At 41.0% G+C, this 27,256-nt stretch overlaps 1 protein-coding gene across 1 annotated transcript in view; it reads left to right on the forward strand.

Annotated features, from left to right (window-relative positions):
- Positions 1–27,256, forward strand: part of LOC124613263 (zinc finger protein on ecdysone puffs-like) — a 173,707-nt gene that overhangs the window by 81,537 nt on the left and 64,914 nt on the right. The window contains exon 5 of the mRNA XM_047141954.1: positions 7,854–8,228. Within this exon, the coding sequence (XP_046997910.1) occupies positions 7,854–8,228 (375 nt within the window). The remainder of the gene's footprint in view (positions 1–7,853; positions 8,229–27,256) is intronic.

A 27,256-nucleotide genomic window follows, 5' to 3' on the forward strand; every position in this document is an offset into this window, starting at 1 on the left:
TAGCCCTCTATATACTCCTTCCACCATTCTGCTTTCCCTTCTTTGCTTAGAACTGGGTTTCCATCTGAGGTCTTGATATTCATACTAGTGGTTCTGTTTTCTCCAAAGGTCTCTCTAATTTTCCTGTAGGCATTATCTATGTTACCCCTAGTGATATATGCCTCTACATCCTTACATTTGTCCTCTAGCTATCTCTGCTTATCCATTTTGCACTTACTGTTGATATCATTTTTGAGACATTCGTATTCCTTTTTGTCTGCTTCATTTACTGCATTTTTATATTTTTCCTTTCATCAATTAAATTCAAAATATCTTCTGTTGTGCAAGGATTTCTACTAGCCCTTGTCTTTTTACCTACTTGATCTTCTGCTACCGTCACTATTTCATCTCTTAAAGCTACCCATTCTTCTCCTACTGTATTTCTTGCCCGCATTCTTGTCAATCATTCCCTAATGCTCTCTCTGAAACTCTATACAACCTCTGGTTCTGTCAGTTTATCCAGGCCCCATCTCCTTAAATTCCCACCTTTTGCAGTTCATGACCAATAGATTGTGGTCAGAGTCCACATCTGCCCCTGGAAATGTCTTACAATTTAAAACCTAGTTTCTAAATCTCTGTCTTTCTATTATATAATCTATCTGAAACCTTCTAGTATCTCCAGGCCACTTCCATGTATACATCCTTCTTTCATGACTCTTGTACCAAATGTTAGCTATGATTAAGTTATCATCTGTGCAAAATTCTACCAGGCGGCTTCCTCTTTCATTCCTTACCCCAAGTCTATATTCACCTACTATGTTTCCTTCTCTCCCTTTTCCTACGCTTGAATTCCAGTCACCCATGACTGTTAAATTTTCTTCTCCCTTCACTATCTGAATAATTTCTTTCATCTCATCATACATTTCATCACTCTCTTCATCTATCAGCAGTTATGTAAATTATTAGTGTTACACCTAAGTGAGTTATCATTGTTCAGGCTTAGTGTTGTTACCAGTCTTGATGTGGTATATAGGGGCATGAACAGTGATCACTGTGAAGGACACAGAGATGATTTGTACTCATGGGAGACAGCAATATCATTGCATCACATACCTTGAAAAGGGCCTCGTTGTGGTTCTCCGTATGATCAACTGGTGAAATCATGCAGTATCTGGATTTGTGAGGCTTTAGGATGTGACAGTGGTCCATTGTTGATCTGCATGGAAATGTGGGGGCAGGCATACTCATTGTTAGGGTTCTGGTCAACCACGTCTGTTCATCACAAGGGAGGATCACCATATTGTGCATTGTGCATATTGTAACCCCTCCACATCTATACCTGCCATTTGAGAACTCCTTTCAACATTCTGTGTCATCTACACCCTTGGTGAGAGACCAGCTGCAGCCAGACAAGGGAACTACCATAGCAAGCATAGGGTACCGTTAACATCAATACACAAACAGCTGTGTTTTGAATGATGCTGTGACCAGGAAGCTGCCAAATGGTGAATCAGGGTTTTGCACTATCCAGGATGACCATCGTCTGAAAACGTGGTAATGACCTAGGGAGAGGTCCCATTCTTCCAATTTTTTTTGGAGAGATATAGCTTTGTTATTTGTGGCATCATGGTGTGCGGAGTCATCAAATGTGACTTCTGGTCATGGCTAGTGGTGATTGAGGGAACATAGTTGGCGCAGTGATGTTCTGCACCCATATGTGACCCCGTGCATTACTGTTGTGATGCCATTTTTCAGCATTTTCATCCACACGACACATGTGTCTGTGAACTTTTGCATGATGTTGAGGTACTCGCATAACCAACAGGATCCCCAGATTTGTCCCTGATAAAATGTGTGGGATACTCTTGGACCTCAACTCTGTCCCAGTGCCAGTATCCAGGATGTCAAGTACGAGTTACAAAAGTTGTGGGCCAGCTTGCTCCAGGAGAGGATACAGAGGCCTTACGACGCCCTCCCCGGCCATATCAGTGTGTAAATTTGACTTGGTTTTGTAATCAGTGAAATAACAACACATACCCTCTCAAACTGTAATGTTTGATTTCATTTCATTTCCTCTTCCCCTTGTGAATGCTTCACTATTTTGTCAGGAAGAATATTTCAAATTCAGCTACAAGTTCTACAAGCAAACAGATGGCTTGGCAATTTCGGTCAATATGATTTGCTAATTGAAATACATAAAACTTAGAAACAGCTCCACAAAAATATAAAGTTTGCCTTGGAGCACCAAGCAGATGAATTCCTACCCATAAGTATTTAGTTACGGAATAAAGAAAATCCTATTTTGAAGTTTATTGGAAATTCTCAAGGACTCTCACTACTATCTGTCACTCTTCTTGCAATCCCCAGCACACAGATAGGCAGTATTTTTGTACTAACTCAATAAACGTTGTGACAAAGCAAGCAGGGATAATTTTAATTCCCCCCTAGTTTCGCCATCTGTCTCCTTAAATTCATTTTTTCATGATTAACTATATGTCATTAACATACATGAATATAATCTGTGTTTTCATAAAAGGGAAAGATTAGCGCTTCGTTTTAAAGACTATAACACCAGATCTAATTTTGTGCTTAGTTTTAGGTATGTAATTGATTTTCTAATTTATTTTGACTATTCCTAGTTAGTATATTTTGTTATAGGGTGAAATCAGTAATTGTTTCTAAACTTAAATTCTATTGTTGACATATAAACAAATATAAATTCTGTAATAATTATAAACATTTGGAAGACAAAATACTAGTAATCTTAAAGTATCTATTTAGCTCTATTTGAAAACATGTTTGCAAAGCCAGCCCTTAATTAATTCCAAAGTAATTAACAGTTTTGTCAAAAGTATTGTTTACGTAACTATATTTGTTAATTTCATGATGTAAACAAATAATTCGGCCTAACTCCTGTAGTAGAGGAAACTGTTAAAAAGAACTAATTTTTCAATGTATTCAGTTAATCGAATGAGTTAAGTATTAATTTTAATTTCTGTAAATTAAACATCAAACAATGTGTACTTTCAGTGCCTATTATTGTGACGATATATAAGGGCCTGATTTTTAGTCACGAGACAGTCAGTCCACGGCCGAGTTTCAGATGAGAAACCTTTATTGGTTAGACCACCACACACACACACACACACACACACACACACACACACACACACACACACACACAGAGAGAGAGAGAGAGAGAGAGAGAGAGAGAGAGAGAGAGAGAGAGAGTCAACACAAGATAAAAAAATAGAATGTTGGTATTCCAGTTGCTATGGGTTTATTTATCAATTTTCATTTTTTATTTGTAGCTGCCTGAGTTTACATATTGTCATTTTACCATAGTCAGTAGAGCTGTGGACAGTAGAAAATGGAGTGCCAAGTGGAGAAATTGGAACATTTCTGGTGTATCCTTCTGTTTGAGTACAGTAGAGGGGTGACAGCAGCAGAGGTAGCCAGAAGCATTTGTGCCATGTAAGGGGATAAGCAATTGGATGGGGCACAGCAACAAAATGGTTTTCTGGAAGAACGTTTTGACATTAGTGACTATTTATGTTCAGGAAGACCTTTGGGATTTGATAAAGATCATTTAAACACATTAATCCACAGTGATCCATATTGCTGTACTCAAGAACTGGTAGATGTGATGAACTGTGATCATTCCACCACCATGTGATATTTCTTTGCAATGGGGAAGGTTAAAAAATAGGAATTTTTAACTTTGTGCAGCCCTGTCAGCAACTGTGATAATTGAACATGTAACATGGCAGCCTGAGCTGCAAATAGAATCCAAACTTTACCCAGGTTTCAGCCAAAATATTATGGCCTTCTTCAGAAGCAAGTGACACTAAACTACTTCTGAAGAAGGCCAAATTATTTTGGCTGAAACCTGGGTGAAGTTTGGTTTCTCAGTTGCAACTGAGGCTGATGTGTTACATGTTTAAAAAATTGGGTGCATGGGTACTGCATCCTTTAAGCTGATATCACAAATATCAGCAGGTGACCACATATGCATCTCAGTTTGCTTGTCATCAGTTGGCTCATGAACAACACCAACCGTTCCTGACCAACTATTCCTTATCTGTATTGTTACTGGTAATGAGAAATTGTGTTTTTATACTAACATAAGGAAAAGAAAGAAATGGTTGGACCAAACAAAGTAGCGACTCCCCATTCAATGACCCACTGGCACCCACAACAGGTAATGTTATGCATCTGATGGAGTAGCGACAATGGTGGACTACAAATTGCTTCCCTTGTCAACAACTGAGATGTCTTGCAGACACAATCCAAGAACACTAACCAGGAAGACTGTGTGAAGTGATGCTACTCCATGATAACGCCCACCCACATTCTGCTAGATGACAAAGAACAATATACAGGAGTTGGGCTGGGAAGTCATTCCGCATTCACTTTATTCACCTGATCTTGCACTCTCAGATTTCATCTTTCCTGCTCTCTAGCAAACAACCTGCAATGAACTTCCTTTCTCTAAGAAAATGGGCTCCAAACATGGCTCAATGAGTTCTTTGTCTCAAAACCACATGATTTCTACAGTCGCAGAGTAGGAAAGTTACTCCAGTGTCAGCAGACTGTTCTGAATAGTGAAGGATAATATATTATTGATGACTAAAGTCTTCTTTATGTGTATCTGTTGTGTTCATTAAACTTACAGAAAAATGCTATGAACTTTTGCACCAACCCAATATAATACACTCACTGCACTTGTTAGCTTCTAATGCTCAATACACAGTATTTGCTGATTTCATTTTCTAGTGCTTATTGTAGTCATGCCTTAGTTTCCCTCTAGAATTTTAAACTCCCCCACCCTCTGTTTACAAACACTATCTCCATTATCAAATTGACTGTTCATCGATACCTCTGGTTGTATCTTATAAAACTGGTCCCTTTTCCATACAATCTTTAGCATTTATCTGTAGCACCACTTTTGAAAAGCTTCTGTTTGAAGTTTTAACAACTCAAGAATCAGCCTGTGATCATTTAAAGGTATTCATAGTTATATTACTCATTATCTATGAAATCAAAGCCACCATGTAATTTTTCAGTTATGTTTAAAAGTAATTGTGTGTTTCTACTGTCAGACATTGTCAAGGATTACTCAGAAAAGATGTGTATACAAATCATCTATGTCTTGTCAATTTAAATAAATCCACCAAAAGATGAAAGTATAATTTTAGTGACTAGTTACAGTTAGTTGTGTTTTCAATTCATAGCCAGTTACTGTTCAAAAACAACAGTAACATTTGTAATATAATACACAGTGGAGAAATGACTTACACTATCAGTCACCATTGCGAAGTGTGGTAAAGAAGGAAGCTAGGTATTCACCCATAAACCTCTTTGGCCAAGTGTCCATTGATGTGAATAATCTAATGTACAGGGTGATACACATAAGATGTAACATCCCTTTTACTTTGTGAGCGTTAACACATACCGAAATGTGATTTTTCAGCAAATATTAGAGTGTAGTGTCGAGGGGCATGTATGTTTCTGTTTGGTTAATGTTTCTAGCACTGGTATCAAAGGAGATACTGGAAAAAGTATTTTTTTGTATGAAACCACATAACTTTTTGTAACTGCATTCGATAGCTCTTGAGAAGACAATTACAGTGATATAGCATTTGTTAACGCTGACATTGAAACCTGTCATTAAAAAAAATATGAGAAATGTCCTAGAGTGTGAGAGCAAATTGGCTGAAAATGGCATTTGCAGTGCAAACACTGCTGAGCTGACTGTGTAATTGTATACCTAAAGGTAGGCCCTTGAACCAACTTATGACCTAGATGCAGGTTCCCCTACAAATGTTGTTTATCAAAATACGACGTATGCGAGACTCTAGAACATCACAAAAGGTTTAGGAAAAATATTTCACATTAGTGTATCCTCCCAGATTTATGTCAACTGAAACAGAGAAATCAGCTGTTCACCCTTCAAAAATAAATAGGTCTTTTATGCTGCAAAAAGAAACTAGTGTATTAAATTGCTTCGTAGAGGTTAAATAGTCCTGTCAGACAACTGTCTCTACCTACGCAGCTATAAATTATATCATATAGGATACATTCGTTGAACTAAAACTTTTATTAAAAATACTTTGGTGATTACCTGTGCACCGCAAAATAAATATTCGTTTGTGGTTTCACGCTGAATGGAAGCATGTAATGACAGAGTTACCACCTACATGCAGTACACGCTGTCGAACTTATTTGACATTTCAATGCAATTTTATACACATGTAAATGAAGTAAATAATTTACTATCAGTGATTTGGTAACCACTCAGATCACATAACATAGATTTTGCTTCCAAAAAAATAACTTTATCCTTTATTTAAAAATGTGTTCAAACTGTTGATCATGGACTGAAAGGCATATTTGCAGCTGCCATTCGAAAGAATGATGAACAGCTGGAATTACAGTGAATGGTATGGTAGAGAATGCTCTGGCAATCCAAATTTCATCATATCCAACATCCAGGAAAGCTCTTATTCGATATTTGCATTGCAACGTGGGTTGAGTGAGTTGGACAACTGTTGTGTTGGAGCCACATACACTGTCGAATATCCAGTGATACCTCATCTAGAAAAACCAGCAGAATGTTCATCAGAAACTGTGCATATGAATATCCATTTAGAATGCCTGGGATGAAGTAAGATCACAATGCAATTTCTTGTGATGCCGCACCATATGTTTATGCTCCACGTCTGTTGATACTACACCTGACGAAACCAATATGAATTTTGCTGCTCATTAGTGCATTTTATGCAGATTTAAATTAGTGTGGTTAGTAAATGTTGATTCATTGGTAGAGAGCACACGTTGGAAAAACATAAGTTGTCTCTCAGTTGCTGAAGGGTAAACCGACATAATTCTGTACGTTGTTTGAAATCACAGTCATTGAGTGCATGATGTAGTGACAGATGATGGGAGTAGATATTCTGTAGATGCAGGATGTGATGGCACTTGTCTGGTTGAGTCCACATTCCTTGGCAGTATGTCTTGCACCACTGTTCAGATTCATTAGCATCATAAGCAGAATAACTTATTTGTGTTCTCTGTCAGTTCCAACCTTCTTTCTTGTACTCTTTTTGATGTTCAAGCAGCGTGTCTGCACTAGTGTCTTAATAACTGGTCCAGTTGCCTGGCACATCAGACACAGGCAAGCTGGATAGATAGCTCTACACCACTCTGTTGTTTTTATGACATTTCTTTTACATTTACTGTATAAAAGTACTATATCAAACTTATCGTCATTGGTTTACATGCCTGCACACAATGAATGTTGAAGCAGAATTAAGTGGCCTGCAGTGCAGAGAAGTAGACAGGCAAATGCTTGGCAGTGTTTGCACCGCTAATGCTGATTCCAGCCACCATGCTGTCAAATTCTAGGACATTTCTGGACTTTTTTTACTACAGATTTCAATGTCAGAATCAACAGATCACTGTAATTGTCTTCTCTAGAGCTATTGAATGCATTTATAAAAATTATACATTCAGTTTTAAAAAACATACTTGCTTCAGTATCTCCATTGATACCAGCACTAAAAACACTAACCAAACAAAAAAGATATGTGCTGCTCAACACTCAAACATTTTCTGAAAACCGCATTTCAGTATGTGTAATCATTCACAAAAAAAAGGGATGTTAGGTCATCCAATGTGACTCACCCTGTCAATTGCAGACTGAAATAAACTTATTTTGGGACTTATTGCATAGCATTATTGAAAAAGTGATGTTCTCTTGAAGTTCCAGAACCTTTTCAGATCTTTATGCCCCTTATTGTTTTAATAGTCCCTGAATGATTATGGATAGAAGAAATACTAATGGAAATGTTTCATTTGTAAAACATTTGCAGCTGGTGAGAGAAATCATAGGCTCCGCAGCTTCCGAGAGGAAGAGGAGGAAGAAGAGAAAATGCTGGAGGAGGAGGAAGAGGAGGAGGAGGAGGAGGAGGAGGAGGGTAGTGGTAGTGATGGTGATCGTGACATTCATGATAATGATGAAGAAAGAGAGGAAGGAGAAAGCAGCATTCACAACAATGACCAACGAGAGAAGGCCGTTGAGACAAGAAGTGTTGAACATGAAGTCGATATAAACACGGACCAACAGTCAGCAGATGAATGTATTGGTAATATTGAATGCACCAAAGACGCTAAAAGTAAACATGCTGATGAAAAAGAAGCACAGCAGCAAACCGATTTACCTGAATATAACTCTGATGTTCCGGTAGGTAAGTAATGCTTAATGACTTTCTTCTAATTTTGCTTTACAGTGGAATTTAGAGGCACACTTTCCCCATTTGACTGACTTTTGTTATCAGATCTTAGTTATAATTTTGAAAGTGCGTTGGCTCATACTTTATAATAATGGGATACTTTGGCTGAAATATCTCTAGTGAATTTACCATATTTATTATTCCAACAAAATTCGTTTTAATTTGTCATTGCAAAAATATCCTAGATAAAAGCACAGCGTACGTGTAATAGTGGTTCATTGTTTTTAAATTGACATATGTTACAGGAGTTTCACATTAAGAAATTTATCAAAATACAACATGGAATTGCATGCAAAAGTAGTATCTTATTTTAGTCTGGAAAATATGTACTTATTGTCAAAAAATAGTTATTTTCAAATGTGTTCTGTTATATGGTTCAGATCCCGGCTATCTCGCTTAACTTCTATAACATCCTGATTGGAACCTACATTTTTTCATTATATATATATATAAAACAAAGATGATGTAACTTACCAAATGAAAGCGTTGGTATGTTGATAGACACACAAACAAACACAAACACACACACACACAAAATTCAAGCTTTCGCAACCCACGGTTGCTTCATCAGGAAAGAGGGAAAGAGAGGGAAAGTCAAAAGCATGCGGGTTTTAAGGGAGAGGGTAAGGAGTCATTCCAATCCCGGGAGTGGAATGACTTACCTTAGGGGGAAAAAAGGACAGGTATACACACACACACACACACACACACACACACACACATATCCAGCCACACATATACAGACACAAGCAGACATTTGTAAAGGCAAAGAGTTTGGGCAGAGATTTCAGTCGAGGCGGAAGTACAGAGGCTACAGAGGCAAAGATGTTGTTGAATGACAGGAGAGGTATGAGCGGCGGCAACTTGAAATTAGCGGATGTTGAGGCCTGGTGGGTAACGGGAAGAGAGGATATACTGAAGGGCAAGTTCCCATCTCCGGAGTTCTGATAAGTTGGTGTTAGTGGGAAGTATCCAGATAACCCGGACGGTGTTACACTGTGCCAAGATGTGCTGACCGTGCACAAAGGCATGTTTAGCCACAGGGTGATCCTCATTACCAACAAACACTTTCTGCCTGTGTCCATTCATGCGAATAGACAGTTTGTTGCTGGTCATTCCCAAATAGAAAGCTTCACAGTGTAGGCAGGTCCGTTGGTAAATCACATGGGTGCTTTCACACCTGGCTCTGCTTTTGATTGTGTACACCTTCCAGGTTACAGGACTGGAGTAGGTGGTGGTGGGAGGGTGCATAGGACAGGTTTTACACCGGGGTCGGTTACAAGGGTACGAGCCAGAAGGTACGGAAGGTGGTTTGGGGATTTCATAGGGATAGACCAAGAGGTTACGAAGGTTAGATGGACGGCGGTAAGACACTCTTGGTGGAATTGGGGAGGATTTCATGAAGGATGGATCTCATTTCAGGGCAGGATTTGAGGAAGTCGTATCCATGCTGGAGAGCCACATTCAGAGTCTGATCCAGTCTCGGAAAGTATCCTGTCACAAGTGGGGCACTTCTGGGGTTCTTCTGTGGGAGGTTCTGGGTTTGAGGGGATGAGGAAGTGGCTCGGGTTGTTTGCTTCTGTACCATGTCGGGAAGGTAGTTGCGGGATGCGAAAGCTGTTTTCAGGTTGTTGGTGTAATGGTCCAGGGATTCCGGACTGGAGCAGATTCATTTGCCACGAAGACCTAGGCTGTAGGGAAGGGACCGTTTCATGTGGAATGGGTGGCAGCTGTCATAATGGAGGTACTGTTGCTTGTTGGTGGGTTTGATGTGGACGGATATGTGAAGCTGGCCATTGGACAGATGGAGGTCAACGTCAAGGAAAGTGGCATGGGATTTGGAGTAGGGCCAGGCGAATCTGATGGAACCAAAGGAGTTGAGGTTGGAGAGGAAATTCTGGAGTTGTTCTTCACTGTGAGTCCAGATCATGAAGATGTCATCAATAAATCTGTACCAAACTTTGGGTTGGCAGGCCTGGGTAACCAAGAAGGCTTCCTCTAAGCGACCCATGAATAGGCTGGCGTACGAGGGGCCCATCCTGGTACCCATGGCTGTTCCCTTTAATTGTTGGTATGTCTGGCCTTCGAAAGTGAAGAAGTTGAGAGTCAGGATGAAGCTGGCTAAGGTAATGAGGAAAGAGGTTTTAGGTAGGGTGGCAGGTGAACGGCATGAAAGGAAGTGCTCCATCGCAGTGAGGCCCTGGACGTGCGGAATATTTGTGTATAAGGAAATGGCATCAATGGTTACAAGGATGGTTTCCGGGGGTAACAGATTGGGCAAGGATTCCTGGCGTTCAAGAAAGTGGTTGGTGTGTTTGATGAAGGATGGGAGTCTGCATGTAATGGGTTGAAGGTGTTGATCTACATAGGCAGAGATACATTCTGTGGGGGCTTGGTAACCAGCTACAATGAGGTGGCCGGGATGATTGGGTTTGTGAATTTTAGGAAGTAGGTAGAAGGTAGGGGTGTGGTGTGTCAGTGGGGTCAGGAGGTTGATGGAGTCAGGTGAAAGGTTTTGTAGGGGGCCTAAGGTTCTGAGGAGTCCTTGAGCCTCCGTCGGGACGTCAGGAATGGTATTACCTTGGAAAACTTTGTATGTAGTGTCGTCTGGAAGCTGACACAGTCCCTCAGCCACATACTCCCAACGATCAAGTACCACGTCTTGGAACCCTTGTCTGCCGGAAGAAAGACAATGGATCAGTCAGCCTTCAGATCACGGATAGCCTGTGGGCTTCAGCAATGGTGATGTTGGGAGTAGGATTAAGGTTTTTCAAGAAAGCTTGAGAGGCAAGGCTGGAAGTGAGAAATTCCTGGAAGGTTTCGAGAGGGTGATTTTGAGGAAGAGGAGGTGGGTCCCGCTGTGACAGAGGACGGAACTGTTCCAGGCAGGGTTCAATTAGGATAGTGTCTTGGGGAGTTGGATCATTAGGAGTAGAATTAGGTTTATTTTTCTTCGTGGCAAAGTGATATTTCCAGCAGAGAGTACGAGTGTAGGACGAGGGCTGTTTGGTTGAATCTGGGAGTAGGGCTGAAGGTGAGGCCTTTGGATAGGACAGAGGTTTCGGATTGGGAGAGAGGTTTGGAGGAAAGGTTAACTACTGAATTAGGGTTTTGTGGTTCCAGATTGTGATGATTAGAATTTTGAGGTTTTGGGGGGAGTGGAGCTGGAAGTGGGAGATGGAGTAGATGGGGGAGACTGGGTGTGTGTGCAATGAGAGGAGGTTGAGGTTTGCTGGAAAGGTTGTGGAGGGTGAGTGAGTTGCTTTTCCGGAGGTGGGAAACCAGGAGATTGGATAGTTTTTTGAGGTGGAGGGTGGCATGCTGTTCTAATTTGCGGTTGGCCTGTAGGAGGATGCTCTGAACAGCCGGTGTGGATGTGGGAGAGGAAAGATTGAGGATTTTTATTAAGGATAGGAGTTGACGGGTGTGTTCATTGGCTGAGTTGATGTGTAGGCGAAGGATTAGGTGGGTGAGGGCTATGGATTGTTCAGTTTGGAACTGGTATAGGGACTGATGGAAAGAAGGGTTACAGCCAGAGATGGGAACTTTATGTGTGAGGCCTTTGGGGGTAATGCCAAATGTCAGACAAGCCTGAGTAAATAAAATATGGGAGCGTAATCTGGCTAGGGCGAAGGCATGTTTGCGGAGGGAATATAATTAAAACTGAATGGGGTCATTGTGGGGATGTTGTGAGGGTGACATGGTATTAGAAGGTGGAAAGTGTAACGTAACACTGAAATGAAAATGAAAATAAAAATAAAAATATATGGGGAGAGATAAAGGTGAACTAGAAAGCAGCTGGAGATCTGGTGTGAAAAAAGTCGAAAAAGTGTTGGTTAAAGCTGAGCTATGTTGATCCTGTGGTGAACTTGGGTTGGTAAACAGCGATGTGCACAAAGGTTAGGTGGTTGTGTTGCCGCCAAAACACGTTAAAGGGTGGAGAAATTTGGGAAAATTTCGAAAAAACTGCGTGTAAATGTATTAAAAGGAGTGGTATTGTGGTGGCAGATTATGAAAATGAGGCTAACAATTGTCTGACGAAGAAATAATGACGTTAAAACCTGTGGGAAGCGGCTAAAAATGATCAGTGATGTGGGAAAAACGGAAATGGAAATAAAGCGAAAGTTGTTAGAACTAGCCGAAATGGTTGTTTAATAGGTGATAGGAACTGTTTGTGAACTGGGAACGGTGGATTTTATAGCAGCGGTAGTGTTGAAAGCGGATTTTTTTTTTTTTAATTGTTTGGAAGTGGGTTACGTATTATTGAGTATATATAGGCAGGATAAAATTTTATGGTAGATTAAGGTAAAAAGGAGAAGGTGAATACAAAGTAAAACTACTTGCAAAAACAGAAAGAGAAAGTAAGATGACAGAAAAGATTTCGAAATGCAACAGTGACAATAACAAACGTAATTTTTGGGTTCAAATTAATGATGTGAATATAATAGAGGGAAACATTCCACGTGGGAAAAATATATCTAAAAACAAATATTATGTAACTTACCAAACAAAAGCATTGGTATGTTTATAGACACACAAACACAAAAACACACACACACACACACACACACACACACACACACACACAAAATTCAAGCTTTCGCAACCCACTGTTGCTTCATCAGGAAAGAGGGAAGGAGAGGAAAAGACAAAAGCATGTGGGTTTTAAGGGAGAGGGTAAGGAGTCATTCTAATCCCGGGAGCGGAAAGACTTACCTTAGGGGGAACAAAAGGACAGGTATACACTCACACACACACACACATATCAAGCCACACATATACAGACACAAGCAGACATTTGTGAAGGCAAAGAGTTTGGACAAATGTCTGCTTGTGTCTGTGTATGTGCGGATGGATATGTGTGTGTGTGCGAGTGTATACCTGTCCTTTTTTTTCCCCCTAAGGTAAGTCTTTCTGCTCCCGGGATTGGAATGACTCCTTACCCTCTCCCTTAAAACCCACATCCTTTCGTCTTTCCCTCTCCTTCCCTCTTTCCTGATGAAGCAACCGTTTGTTGCGAAAGCTTGAATTTTGTGTGTGTGTTTGTGTGTCTATCGACCTGCCAGCACTTTTGTTTGGTAAGTCTCATCATCTTTGTTTTTAGATATATTTTTTCCACATGGAATGTTTCCCTCTATTATATAAATACATAAACTTCTTACTAATCAGAAGATTTCAGTAATAATCATTATACAGTTTACATTCGAGAATTTATTATACAGCTGTACACATTTAGTTAATCATAGTTACATTATTTCATTGTTTATACATTCCTTCCAAATTACTTCCAAGATATTCTTCAATTGAGTCATATGATTTATTTTGAAACCACATGTCTAATACCTCCTTAAATTTAAAGAGGGTGAGGGTTTTGACTAATTGTGGCAGTTCGTTATATAACTTTAGACTTAGATGTTTGTGACTGTTGTGTGTCAGTGACAGCCTAGATACGGTATATCAAGTATGCAGTGCAAATGTAAATTTATTCTCTGTGTAAATTGTTGTTTATTTTCATTTACGTATATTAAGCAGTTATACATATAGAGACTTAGGAAGGTCATTATGTTTAGTAGGCTGAAGTGCTCGTTACAGGTTTCTCTTGGACCCAATCCTTGTATACATTAATTGCTTTTTTTGCCATTTGAATACACAGTTAGTGCCTGTTGAATTACCCCATAACAGAATCCCATGTTGTAGCTGTTGCTGAAAAAATGCATAGTGGCAAAGCATCAATAAACTTTTACTGACAGAATATCGCAATTTATACAGGGTGTTACAGAAAGGTATGGCCAAACTTTCAGGAAACATTCCTCACACACAAAGAAAGAAAATATGTTATGTGGACATGTGTCCAGAAACGCTTACTTTCCATGTTAGAGCTCATTTTATTACTTCTCTCCAAATCACATTAATCATGGAATGGAAACATACAGCTACAGAACATACCAGCGTGACTTCAAACAGTTTGTTACAGGAAATGTTCAAAAATGTCCTCCGTTAGCGAGGATACATGCATCCACCCTCCGTCGCATGGAATCCCTGATGCACTGTTGCAGCCCTGGAGAACGGCGTATTGTATCACAGCCGTCCACAATACGACTACGAAGAGTCTCTACATTTGGTACTGAGGTTGTGTAGACAAGAGCTTTGTGTTGATGACGTGATTGCACAATTGCGTGTGGATTCTCGTCAGCCCACACATGTTGATTGTGAAAATTCACAATTTGATCACGTTGGAATGAAGCCTCATTCGTAAATAGAACATTTGCACTTAAATGAGGATTGACACATTGTTGGATGAACCATTCGCAGAAGTGTACCCGTGGAGGCCAATCAGCTGCTGGTAGTGCCTGCACATGCTGTACATGGTATGGAAACAACTGGTTCTCCCGTAGCACTCTCCATACAGTGACGTGGTCAATGTTACCTTGTACAGCAGCAACTTCTCTGATGCTGACATTAGGGTTATCGTCAACTGCACGAAGAATTGCCTCATCCATTGCAGGTGTCCTCGTTGTTTTAGGTCTTCCCCAGTCGCGTGTCATAGGCTGGAATGTTCTGTGCTCCCTAAGACGCCGATCAGTTGCTTCGAATGTCTTCCTGTCAGGACACCTTCGTTCTGGAAATCTGTCTCGATACAAACGTACCGCGCCACGGCTATTGCCCCGTGCTAATCCATACATCAAATGGGCATCTGCTAACTCCGTATTTGTGAACATTGCACTGACTGCAAAACCACGTTCGTGATGAACACTAACCTGTTGATGCTACGTACTGATGTGCTTGATGCTAGTACTGTAGAGCAATGACTTGCATGTCAATACAAGCACCGGAGTCAACATTATCTTCCTTCAATTTGGTCAACTGCCGGTGAATCGAGGAAGTACAGTACATACTGACGAAACTAAAATGGTCTCTAACATGGAAATTAAGCGTTTCCGGACACATGTCCACATAACATCTTTTCTTTATTTGTGTGTGAGGAATGTTTCCTGAAAGTTTGGCCATACCTTTTTGTAACACCCTGTATAGCAGGAATATCACACTTGCGAGTTTGCCTGTCAGATAGCTTATGTTGTTGTTGTTGTTGTTGTGGTCTTCAGTCCTGAGACTGGTTTGATGCAGCTCTCCATGCTACTCTATCCTGTGCAAGCTTCATCATCTCCCAGTACCTACTGCAGCCTACATCCTTCTGAATCTGCTTAGTGTATTCATCTCTTGGTCTCCCTCTACGATTTTTACCCTCCATGCTGCCCTACAATACTAATTTTGTGATCCCTTGATGTGTCAGAACATGTCCTACCAACCGATCCCTTCTTCTAGTCAAGTTGTGCCACAAGCTCCTCTTCTCCCCAATTCTATTCAATACCTCCTCATTAGTTATGTGGTCTACCCATCTAATCTTCAGCATTCTTCTGTAGCACCACATTTCGAAAGCTGCTATTCTCTTCTTGTCTAAACTATTTATCGTCCACGTTTCACTTCCATACATGGCTACACTCCATACAAATACTTTCAGAAACGACTTCCTGACACTTAAATCTACACTCAATGTTAACAAATTTTTCTTCTTCAGAAACGCTTTCCTTGCCGTTGCCAGTCTACATTTTATATCCTCTCTATTTCGACCATCATCAGTTATTTTGCTCCCCAAATAGTAAAACTCCTTTACTACCTTAAGTGTCTCAGTTCCTAATCTAATTCCCTCAGCATCACCCGACTTAATTCGACTACATTCCATTATCCTCGTTTTGATTTTGTTGATGTTCATCTTATACCCTCCTTTCAAGACACTGTCCATTCCATTCAACTGCTCTTCCAAGTTCTTTGCTGTCTCTGACAGAATTACAATGTCATCGGCGAACCCCAAGGTTTTTATTTCTTCTCCATGGATTTTAATTCCTACTCTGAACTTTTCTTTTGTTTCCTTTACTGCTTGCTCAATACACAGATTGAATAACATCGGGGATAGGCTACAACCCTGTCTCACTCCCTTCCCAACCACTGCTTCCCTTTCATGCCCCTCAACTCCTTGTAACTGCCATCTGCTTTCTGTACAAATTGTAAATAGCCTTTCGCTCCCTGTATTTTACCCCTGCCACCTTCAGAATTTGAAAGAGAGTATTCCAATCAACATTGTCAAAAGCTTTCTCTAAGTCTACAAATGCTGGAAACGTAGGTTTGCCTTTCCTTAATCTTTCTTCTAAGATAAGTCGGTCAGTATTGCCTCACATGTTCCAACATTTCTACGGAATCCAAACTGATCTTCCCCGAGGTTGGCTTCTACCAGTTTTTCCATTCGTCTGTAAAGAATTTGCGTTAGTATTTTGCAGCTGTGACTTATTAAACTGATACTTTGGTAATTTTCATGTCTGTCAACACCTGCTTTCTTTGGGATTGGAATTATTATATTCTTCTCAAAGTCTGAGGGTATTTCGCCTCTCTCATACATCTTGCTCACCAGATGGTAGAGTTTTGTCAGGACTGGCTCTCCCAAGGCTGTCAGTAGTTCTAATGGAATGTTGTCTACTCCGGGGGCCTTGTTTCGGCTCAGGTCTTTCAGTGCTCTGTCAAACTCTTCACGCAGTATCATATCTCCCATTTCATCTTCATCTACATCCTCTTCCATTTCCATAATATTGTCATCAAGTACATTGCCCTTGTATAGACCCTATATATACTCCTTCCACCTTTCTGCTTTCCTTTCTTTGCTTAGAACTGGGTTTCCATCTGAGCTCTTGATATTCATGCAAGTGGTTCTCCTTTCTCCAAAGGTCTCTTTAACTTTCCTATACGCAGTATCTACCTTACCCCTAGTGAGATAAGCGTCTACATAATTACATTTGTCCTCTAGCCATCCCTGCTTAGGCATTTTACACTTCCTGTCAATCTCATTTTTGAGATGTTTGTATTCCTTTTTGCCTGCTTCATTTACTGTATTTTTATATTTCCTCCTTTCATCAATTAAATTCAATGTTTCTTCTGTTACTCAAGGGTATCTACTAGCCCTCGTCTTTTTACCTATTTGATCCTCTGCTGCCTTCACTATTTCATCCCTCAAAGTTACCCATTCTTCTTCTACTGTATTTCTTTCCCCCATTCCTGTCAATTGTTCCCTTATACTCTCCCTGAAACTCTGTACAACCTCTGGTTCTTTCAGTTTATCCAGGTCCCATCTCCTTAAATTCCCACCTTTTTGCAGTTTCTTCAGTTTTAATCTGCAGTTCATAACCAATAAATTGTGGTCAGAGTCCACATCTGCCCCTGGAAATGTCTTACAATTTAAAACCTGGTTCCTAAATCTCTGTCTTACCATTATATAATCTATCTGATACCTTTTAGTATCTCCAGGGTTCTTCCATGTATACAACCTCCTCTCATGATTCTTAAACCAAGTGTTAGCTATGATGAAGTTATGCTCTGCACAAAATTCTACGGCGCGGCTTCCTCTTTCATTCCTTTCCCCCAATCCATATTCACCTACTATGTTTCCTTCTCTCCCTTTTCCTACGCTTGAATTCCAGTCACCCATGACTATTAAATTTTCGTCTCCCTTCACTATTTGAATAATTTCTTTTATCTCATCATACATTTCATCAATTTCTTCGTCATCTGCAGAGCTAGTTGGCATATAAACTTGTACTACTGTAGTAGGCGTGGGCTTCATGTCTATCTTGGCCACAATAATGCGTTCACTATGCTGTTTGTAGTAGCTTACCCGTACTCGTATTTTTTTTATTCATTATTAAACCTACTCGTGCATTACCCCTATTTGATTTTGTATTTATAACCCTGTATTCTCCTGACCAAAAGTCTTGTTCCTCCTGCCACCGAACTTCACTAAGTCCCACTATATCTAACTTTAACCTATCCATTTCCCTTTTTAAATTTTCTAACCTACCTGCTCGATTAAGGGATCTGACATTCCACGCTCTGATCCGTAGAACACCAGTTTTCTTTCTCCTGGTAACGACGTCCTCCTGAGTAGTCCCCGCCCGGTTATCCGAATGGGGAACTATTTTATCTCCGGAATATTTTACCCAAGAGGATGCCATCATCATTTAATCATACAGTAAAGCTGCGTGCCCTCGGGAAAAATTACAGCTGTAGTTTCCCCTTGCTTTCAGCCGTTCGCAGTACCAGAACAGCAAGGCTATTTTGGTTATTGTTACAACGCCAGATCAGTCAGTCATCCGGGCTGTTGCCCCTGCAACTACTGAAAAGGCTGCTGCCCCTCTTCAGGAACCACACGTTTGTCTGGCCTCTCAACAGATACCCCTGCGTTGTGGTTGCACCTACGGTACGGCTATCTGTATCGTTGAGGCACGCAAGCCTCCCCACCAACGCCAAGGTCCGTGGTTCATGGGGGGGAGATAGCTTATATGTGAAACAAATACTAACAAAGAGATAGAGGGGGTGGCCAGTACTTACCTCAGCTCAGTACAGCCGATAGATACACAAAACAGAACAGAAAATTTACGTTCCTAGCTTTCGGAACTTTGTTACTTCATCAGGGAGGAGAGAGGGAAAAGAAAGGGAAGAGGGGAAAGTGGATTCAGTTACTCACAACCCAGGTTATGAAGCAACAGGGAAAGGAAAACGGGGAGGGTAGCAAGGATGGAGGCATGGTTGTCTTAATTACCCTGAGAAAATTTTCTAAATTATCCTGTGGTGTGTTACAAACATATACTGCAACTCATTGTTGTCGCACGTACACTTATTAAAAATTATCAACCAAAAAGTAGGTTTTAATAAATACACTATTTTACTACTCTTTAAATGTTCCAATTTTTAGGATGGGAGGGGAGAGAGGTACTACTGCTGTTAGATACAAGTGAGGCGCTAGCAAGTGCAGCTATGCAAGCTATTAGTTTGAATTTTCCTCTCTTCTCAATGGGTTTCACAATTTTTTTCTATTGGTTTCCATAGAAATTTTATTCTTCATCTATGCATATCCTTCTCTTGTGATCCTTCCTCTCCTTCTCTTGGCAGTGTTGTTTCATGTAACAAAGAAAACAATAGATAATTAATAGAGTGGAATTTTTTTACATGTTTTATATATTTTAATTGATTCCGTTCCCTATACTTGGCACCATCCTTTTTATGGTCACCAGTTATACTGGTATTTAAGTACCGGTGCCTTAAGGAGGTGCAAATAATGTGGATTATTTCGAGGTATGTGGCTAGCGGAGACTTTCACCAGCAGAAATTCATGTGTCTGAGTTTGCACTTCCACAGTCTGTCAGTATGATACCACTGTAACAGTCTAAATTGATTACTATATTAACTCTCCTTTGCACAGAGCGATAGTTACCTCTTCTTTCTTGGAGAAAAGGAAGTATCGTCTATCTCCATGGTAAAGAACGCAGTATAATGCAATCATAAATAATGTCGCCATTATATCTGAAGATTGCAGGCTACAGTGTATCCGTTTACCATTTTCAGGATGAGCAATTTAGAAATGAAAGAAACTGCCTCCGTTTCTGGAAGATAGTAAAAACTTCTAAACAAATATACATATGTTATTGTCTGATATATACTCAGTATGTCCACTCAGAATCATGAACGGGAAGCGACAAATAGTTGAAGAGTGAAAAATTTGATATCAACTTGAGGAAACATTAGATTACAGATATATGTTTATCTTTCTTTTTGTATGTAACTCTTTTTGGTGTAGGCATGTTTATATTGCATCTTTGCCCCGCACAATATTCCAATACTGACTGAATAACATACTTTATGGCTAAATCAAAATAGGATCTATCACATCATGTAAGCACTCAGTGTTCAAACACATTGGCCACCACTATGAGACATTCTTATGACCAAGGCAACAGTACATTTGCTGGTGCTTGGATTAGTCTCAAAGGCATTCAACACACTTTCTTACCTAATGATTGAATGTGCCAATCATGGCCTGACCTCATTAGCTCTGCCACTTCTTAGTGACCTGTACTCACAGATATTTTGGTGCAGATGTGCAAACAAACTAGGGTGTGATGATCCATAACTGTCTGGGAAGCATTTCTGGATAAATGCATCCAGTGGCTTGTCATTGCACTCAATGTGCTGACTGGCACTGGAATGAGGAAGTTATCAAGTTCCCTTCCAGCACTCTCATGTGCAGCACCACCTAGCACCATATGACAATACTTGTGGCCATTGGTTGCTGTGCAATTGTCAGTCATTATTATTGCCCCACCTCCTCTAGAAGTTTTTGCAACAGTTCTGGGACACCCTATATACAGGGTATAACAAAAATGTATGGCACACATTACGGGACACATTCCTCACACATAGGTGAAGAAATTGTATTATATGAAAGTGCTTTGTTTCCATGTTACAACTAATTTTCTCCAACTCATTAATCATGGGAAAGGTACATGAACGGAACACACCAGCGTACCACATGCAACACATTCTCACAGGAGATGTTCAATGTGCCCTCCATGGGCATTGACACATGCATCAGCTCGCCATGTAGTGAATCTTGGATGCGCTGATGCATCCCTGGAGTATTGCGTATGGTTTCCCAACCTTCCATAATACGGGTACAGAGACTCTGAACATCTTGTACTGGGGTTCCATACACAAGAGCTTTCAAATACGCCCACAAATAAAAGTCCAGTTCATTTAGGTCCAGAGAGGGTGGAGGCCAGGCAGTTGGTGCACTTCTACCTGTACATCTGTCACCAAATTTGTTATTATTGATGCTAAAATAACGAGTTGCTCCATCATGCGTGAAGTACGTGTTTTTTCCCACGGCTAAAGGCACATCTGCTAACAGATCATGTAGAACATTCTCTACAAGATAGTGATAATTTTGTCTGTTGAACCTGGGTGGAAGAAAGTGAGGCCGTACCAAACAGTCACCAACAATGCCCACTCAAACACTGATAGAAAATCTTTGTTGATGACTTGCTTCAACAGTTGAATGAGGACTGACGTCTGCACGTACATGCTGATTGTGAAAATTTACAGTCTGATCTCGCTGAAATGATGCCTCATCTGTGAAGAGCTTGGTTGCACTAAAACAACAGTTTGTTGAATAAACTATTCACAGAAAAATACCTGTGCAGGAAAATCAGCTGCTGGTAGTGCCTACACATGCAGTAAATGGTATGGATACAGCTGATCCTCGTGTAACACTTGCCAGACAGTCATGTCCTCAATATTCAGTTTTGCAGCTACATGTCTTGCACTGTCACTAGGGTCACCGTCAACTGCATGAAGAATTGCTGCTCCTCTTTGCGGTCTCCTTGTCGTTCTTGTCTCTCCTGGTCATAAGTATCAGGCTGAAATGCCCCAGTTTCTGTAAATTGATGATAAATGGCTTCAAATGTTATCCTGCTGTGGAAATTTCTCCCAGTATAAACATTGGGTGTGAATACCATTGCTGTCAGCTAATCCATACATCAAATGGGCATTTGCCATCTCTGTGTTTGTGTACACTGCCATTGCATGAGCCCTGTCTGTGATTAACTGAATGTAGTAACCCATGGGCTTGCAACAGTCGGACTGATCACTGGAACGGTTCATGTTACCTATAAACAAACAATGATGTACGTTGCTTTGCAACAGGGACATAAAAATCAAAATACTGCCAGTAACAATATTATGAAAGGAAACTTGCCATTCACCACATAGCAGAGATATTGAGTCACGTCAGTGAACTGTGTAACCAGATGTCACCAAGAGTGCATGTTCACTATGGTTCTAATGTTCTGTTCTTGTGTGTTTCCTGTTATTAATGAGTTGGAGAAAATGAGTTTAATATGGAAACAAAGCATTTCCAGACCAATGTTCATATAGCATAATATCTTCGTCTATGTATGAGGACTGTGTCGTGCAATGTGTGCTGTTCATTTTTTTACAGCCTGTTTATACTGACGATTAAAAGCAAAAGATAGCTCTGACTATTCATATGTTTTCCTCAAGTATGTCTTTAGGATCCATATTTTTAATGATTTTCAAGTATTTGGTGCTGAACTGCATGCAATCCTGAAGGAACTGGAGTGGCTAAAGCATTATTGAAGAAGAAATTTTGTATTGATGTTTTAAACGTGACACAACAGATGTATTTAGTAGCAAAAATAATACAAAATTAATAGTATTCTCTTCTTGCTACAACCACTGAATGACAAATACTATTACCGAGCGAGGTGGCGCAGTGGTTAGACACTGGACTCGCATTCGGAAGGACGACGGTTCAATCCCGCGTCCGGCCATCCTGATTTAGGTTTTCCGTGATTTCCCTAAATCACTCCAGGCAAATGCCGGGATGGTTCCTCTGAAAGGGCACGGCCGACTTCCTTCCCCATCCTTCCCTAATCCGATGAGACCGATGACCACGCTGTCTGGTCTCCTTCCCCAAACCAACCAACCAACAAATACTATTCTGCTGAACACCATGGCACATTACAAACAGGGAAAAGAGCAGTCAGTTGTAAACAACTAAGGAGCCTTCAGTAAACACAGTATGTCTCAGTGTGCCATTCCCCTGCAGGCTGTCATCTTACTATTGAGTTAGAGAGTTATTTTTAGGTGGAAGGAGGAATGACAGATGATGAACATGTAGCTGCAGCCTATGAAATTGGCTGGTCTACCATAACATACCTTCCTCCAATCATTCCAGAGAGTTGATCTCATCCTGATCTGCCTATAAATTGGGCACTATCCTTTTACACTTACAAAGGAAGCTCCCCATTGCATCCCCCTCAGATTTAGTGGTATAAGGCCCAGTTGATAGCCCATCAAAAATTGAACTCAGATCAAGCATGAGAACAGAAAGAAGGTGTACTGAACTGTGAGAAAGGAAGCAAAATAGAAACAGTGAATGATCCAAGCTTAAGATTTGCAACATAGAGTGAATTGCAGGAATTATGGCATTGTGGTTGTGTGATTATTGTGTTGGACTGCAATGTGGAAGATCCTAGTTCAAATCTCCCTCATGCCTCTTCTCTTCTTTCTTTCTTCCCCCCCCCCCCCCCCTCACCACAAAATTATGAACTTTCCATCTGGCCATTGACATTTCTCTTCTTCTGTAGTCTTGGCAATTGTCGTACTATAAAACGGTTAAAGAATATGAGTCATGTGGTGAGAATATTTTACCATCAAAAGTAAATGTAATAAATAGTGAGAGCAAACAAGATGCCACGTAGACCTCTCACAGAAATGAAAACAACAAATAGATCAGTGTGAACTACATTACAATAAAGGAATTCGAGTCAAACTTCCAAAACAGCTCACAAGAGTTGTAACATGTGGTACTTGTGTAGAACTAACAGGAGGTATGTACGTCTGGAGGTCCCTTTGTTACACCTTGCTGTTGCAAACAGATGTTACACAGACACAAATTTGAATATAACAAACACACACACCAATGGAATTTTTTCTTTAAAAAAAAAAAAGTGGCACAGAAGGGACATTTGAACACAGTCCAACATGGTGACCACATAACCATGACACTGTAGGTATTCTATTGTTTTTAACTTTGCACATCTTGAGCTTGGACTGTTCACTGTTTCAAATGTTGCTTCTTTTTTCACAGTTCATTATACCTTCTTCCTCTTTTTGTCCTTTTTGTCCTTGAACTGTGTTCAGTTTATGATGAGCTATCCACTGGGCTGTCTTACCACTAAATCTGAAGGGGGTCGATGGGGAGTTTCCATTGTTAGTTTCGTACTTAAGTAGAACAACCTCTGTGTATGTAATGCCTATAGCATTAAAAGTACTGCACATCACATTTTAGCAGTTTAACTTCATGTTGGGACAAGAAAGCAGCAGCAAATTTATTGTATGTCTTATATTTTCAATCTAACAAGATGAATGGAATATGGCTTTTAAAACTTTGTGTAGTCTCTGCTCTAAGCCTTTGGGTTGGAGGTTTTTAGTGTGCTACAGAGTGGCTAGCTCGTGTTTTTGTAGTTCAGCAGTTAGGTATATTTTTATCATTTGTAGAATTGTAATCAATGATGTTCTTGCAATGATGGAAACCCACTGACCACATCATGTGCAAAGGTCAAAATCTTCTCCGTAAAATGAGCCCTATAGCTTGGAAAGACAGAAAAAAAATTAGGGTTTAACATCTTGTCGACATCAAGGTCATTAGAGATGGAACACAAGCTCTGAGTGTTTCCAGGGTGGGGAAAGAAAGCGGGTGTGCCCTTTCAATGGAACTATCAAAGCATTTGCCTGCAGTGATTTAGGGAAATCACGCTAACCACTGCGCGTCTGGCTTGGTATATACCTTGGTCCAAGGCATATTTATTTATTTGGTGTCCCCCTAAAAATCAGTTTTTAGACATTGTCATAGCTTTGTCCCACATATGTACACATTTGTACTAATTGTACTCCTGTTACCAGTAAAAGACAAATGCATACACTGATATAAGAAGAGAGGATCAGAAATTATCAGTTTTCTGTTACAAAAAGAAGCTTATTTCTGTATTCACTAAAGTGTTACAAGGTTACGTAGTAGTTTGGAATATTCTATTGAATAAAACCATTTCTTTAAGATGTCTTAAATTAGCTATCTTAAAATCAAATGATAGTCTCTTGTAAAAAAGAAGAAAGAGAAAGAAAGAAAGAAAGAAAATGGAAGTAGTAGCTCCTATTATATGTAGACTGCCTTCTGCACCATTTTTATTATTTGTAATTCTGTGGAAGTTCTCTCTACCACACATGTTGTAGTTACGTATGTACATCACTTTATTACAAGGCTATGTCTTTTGTATCGTAGATACCCCTCTTATTTCTTGTGTATCTTAGCTACTACTTTTAATTGCCTCTTATTTTCCATAAATTATCATGATTCAAGAAGGCTGGGGCCCATTTTAGTAAATATACCCTCCTGGAAATGGAAAAAAGAACACATTGACACCGGTGTGTCAGACCCACCATACTTGCTCCGGACACTGCGAGAGGGCTGTACAAAGCAATAATCACACGCACGGCACAGCGGACACACCAGGAACTGCGGTGTTGGCCGTCGAATGGCGCTAGCTGCGCAGCATTTGTGCACCGCCGCCGTCAGTGTCAGCCAGTTTGCCATGGCATACGGAGCTCCATCGCAGTCTTTAACACTGGTAGCATGCCGCGACAGCGTGGACGTGAACCGTATGTGCAGTTGACGGACTTTGAGCGAGGGCATATAGTGGGCATGCGGGAGGCCGGGTGGACGTACCGCCGAATTGCTCAACACGTGGGGCGTGAGGTCTCCACAGTACATAGATGTTCTCGCCAGTGGTCGGCGGAAGGTGCACGTGCCCGTCGACCTGGGACCGGACCGCAGCGACGCACGGATGCACGCCAAGACCGTAGGATCCTACGCAGTGCCGTAGGGGACCGCACCACCACTTCCCAGCGAATTAGGGACACTGTTGCTCCTGGGGTATCAGCGAGGACCATTCGCAACCGTCTCCATGAAGCTGGGCTACGGTCCCGCACACCGTTAGGCCGTCTTCCGCTCACGCCCCAACATCGTGCAGCCCGCCTCCAGTGGTGTCGCGACAGGCGTGAATGGAGGGACGAATGGAGACATGTCGTCTTCAGCGATGAGAGTCGCTTCTGCCTTGGTGCCAATGATGGTCGTATGCGTGTTTGGCGCCGTGCAGGTGAGCGCCACAATCAGGACTGCATACGACCGAGGCACACAGGGCCAACACCCGGCATCATGGTGTGGGGAGCGATCTCCTACACTGGCCGTACACCACTGGTGATCGTCGAGGGGACACTGAATACTGCACGGTACATCCAAACCGTCATCGAACCCATTGTTCTACCATTCCTAGACCGGCAAGGGAACTTGCTGTTCCAACAGGACAATGCACGTCCGCATGTATCCCGTGCCACCCAACGTGCTCTAGAAGGTGTAAGTCAACTACCCTGGCCAGCAAGATCTCCGGATCTGTCCCCCATTGAGCATGTTTGGGACTGGATGAAGCGTCATCTCACGCGGTCTGCACGTCCAGCACGAACACTGGTCCAACTGAGGCGCCAGGTGGAAATGGCATGGCAAGCCGTTCCACAGGACTACATCCAGCATCTCTACGATCGTCTCCATGGGAGAATAGCAGCCTGCATTGCTGCGAAAGGTGGATATACACTGTACTAGTGCCGACATTGTGCATGCTCTGCTGCCTGTGTCTATGTGCCTGTGGTTCTGTCAGTGTGATCATGTGATGTATCTGACCCCAGGAATGTGTCAATAAAGTTTCCCCTTCCTGGGACAATGTATTCACGGTGTTCTTATTTCAATTTCCAGGAGTGTATATTTGCACTGAGTTCCATACAAATTGTGGTAGTAATAGTTGTAGTAGTAGTAGTAGTAGTAGTAGTAGTAGTAGTAATTTAATAATAATAATAATAATAATAATAATAATACTTCCATATGGCTCAATGGCAAGTTTTTCAATTGGACCGAACCTGTCCCAGTGTGGAAGCCATCATCTATAGAGAGGGTACTGGGACTGAAATATTAACAATTCAAACAATGGAATATCCAGGATGGAGCCAGACTCCAGCTGCCGGAGACTGTGGTCGTGTGTGTGTGTGTGTGTGTGTGTGTGTGTTTTCTATTTTTGACAAAGGCCGAGTTGGCCAAAAGCTAACTTTCCTACTGTCTTATTGTCATGCCTTTCTATGACTCAGTATACCCACTATATGGTGAGTAGCAGCTATCCTTTTCATTATAATTTTAACGGTTTAAAAATATTTCTTCACATGCAGTACTTTTGTGCTTGCTCCCATAGCCTACATGGCAGATTCAACAATAATTTCAGCCGGAAAAAGGTTCTTTCTAGTTAAAGATGGGTCATGACATCTGTAGCAGCCAATAAGATGAGAAGATGAGTGGAGGAGGTATCTTAAGCTGACGGTAGATATGCAAGCAGAACATCTTCTGAGAAGGCATCTGTGTCTCTGCTCTTAGCTTTCAGCTTGACATAACAGAAATCCCCACCCCCCAATTGACCTTCAGCTTT

This window comes from Schistocerca americana, chromosome 4 (genome assembly GCF_021461395.2).
Source record: "Schistocerca americana isolate TAMUIC-IGC-003095 chromosome 4, iqSchAmer2.1, whole genome shotgun sequence".
NCBI classification, from domain to species: Eukaryota; Metazoa; Arthropoda; class Insecta; order Orthoptera; family Acrididae; genus Schistocerca; species Schistocerca americana.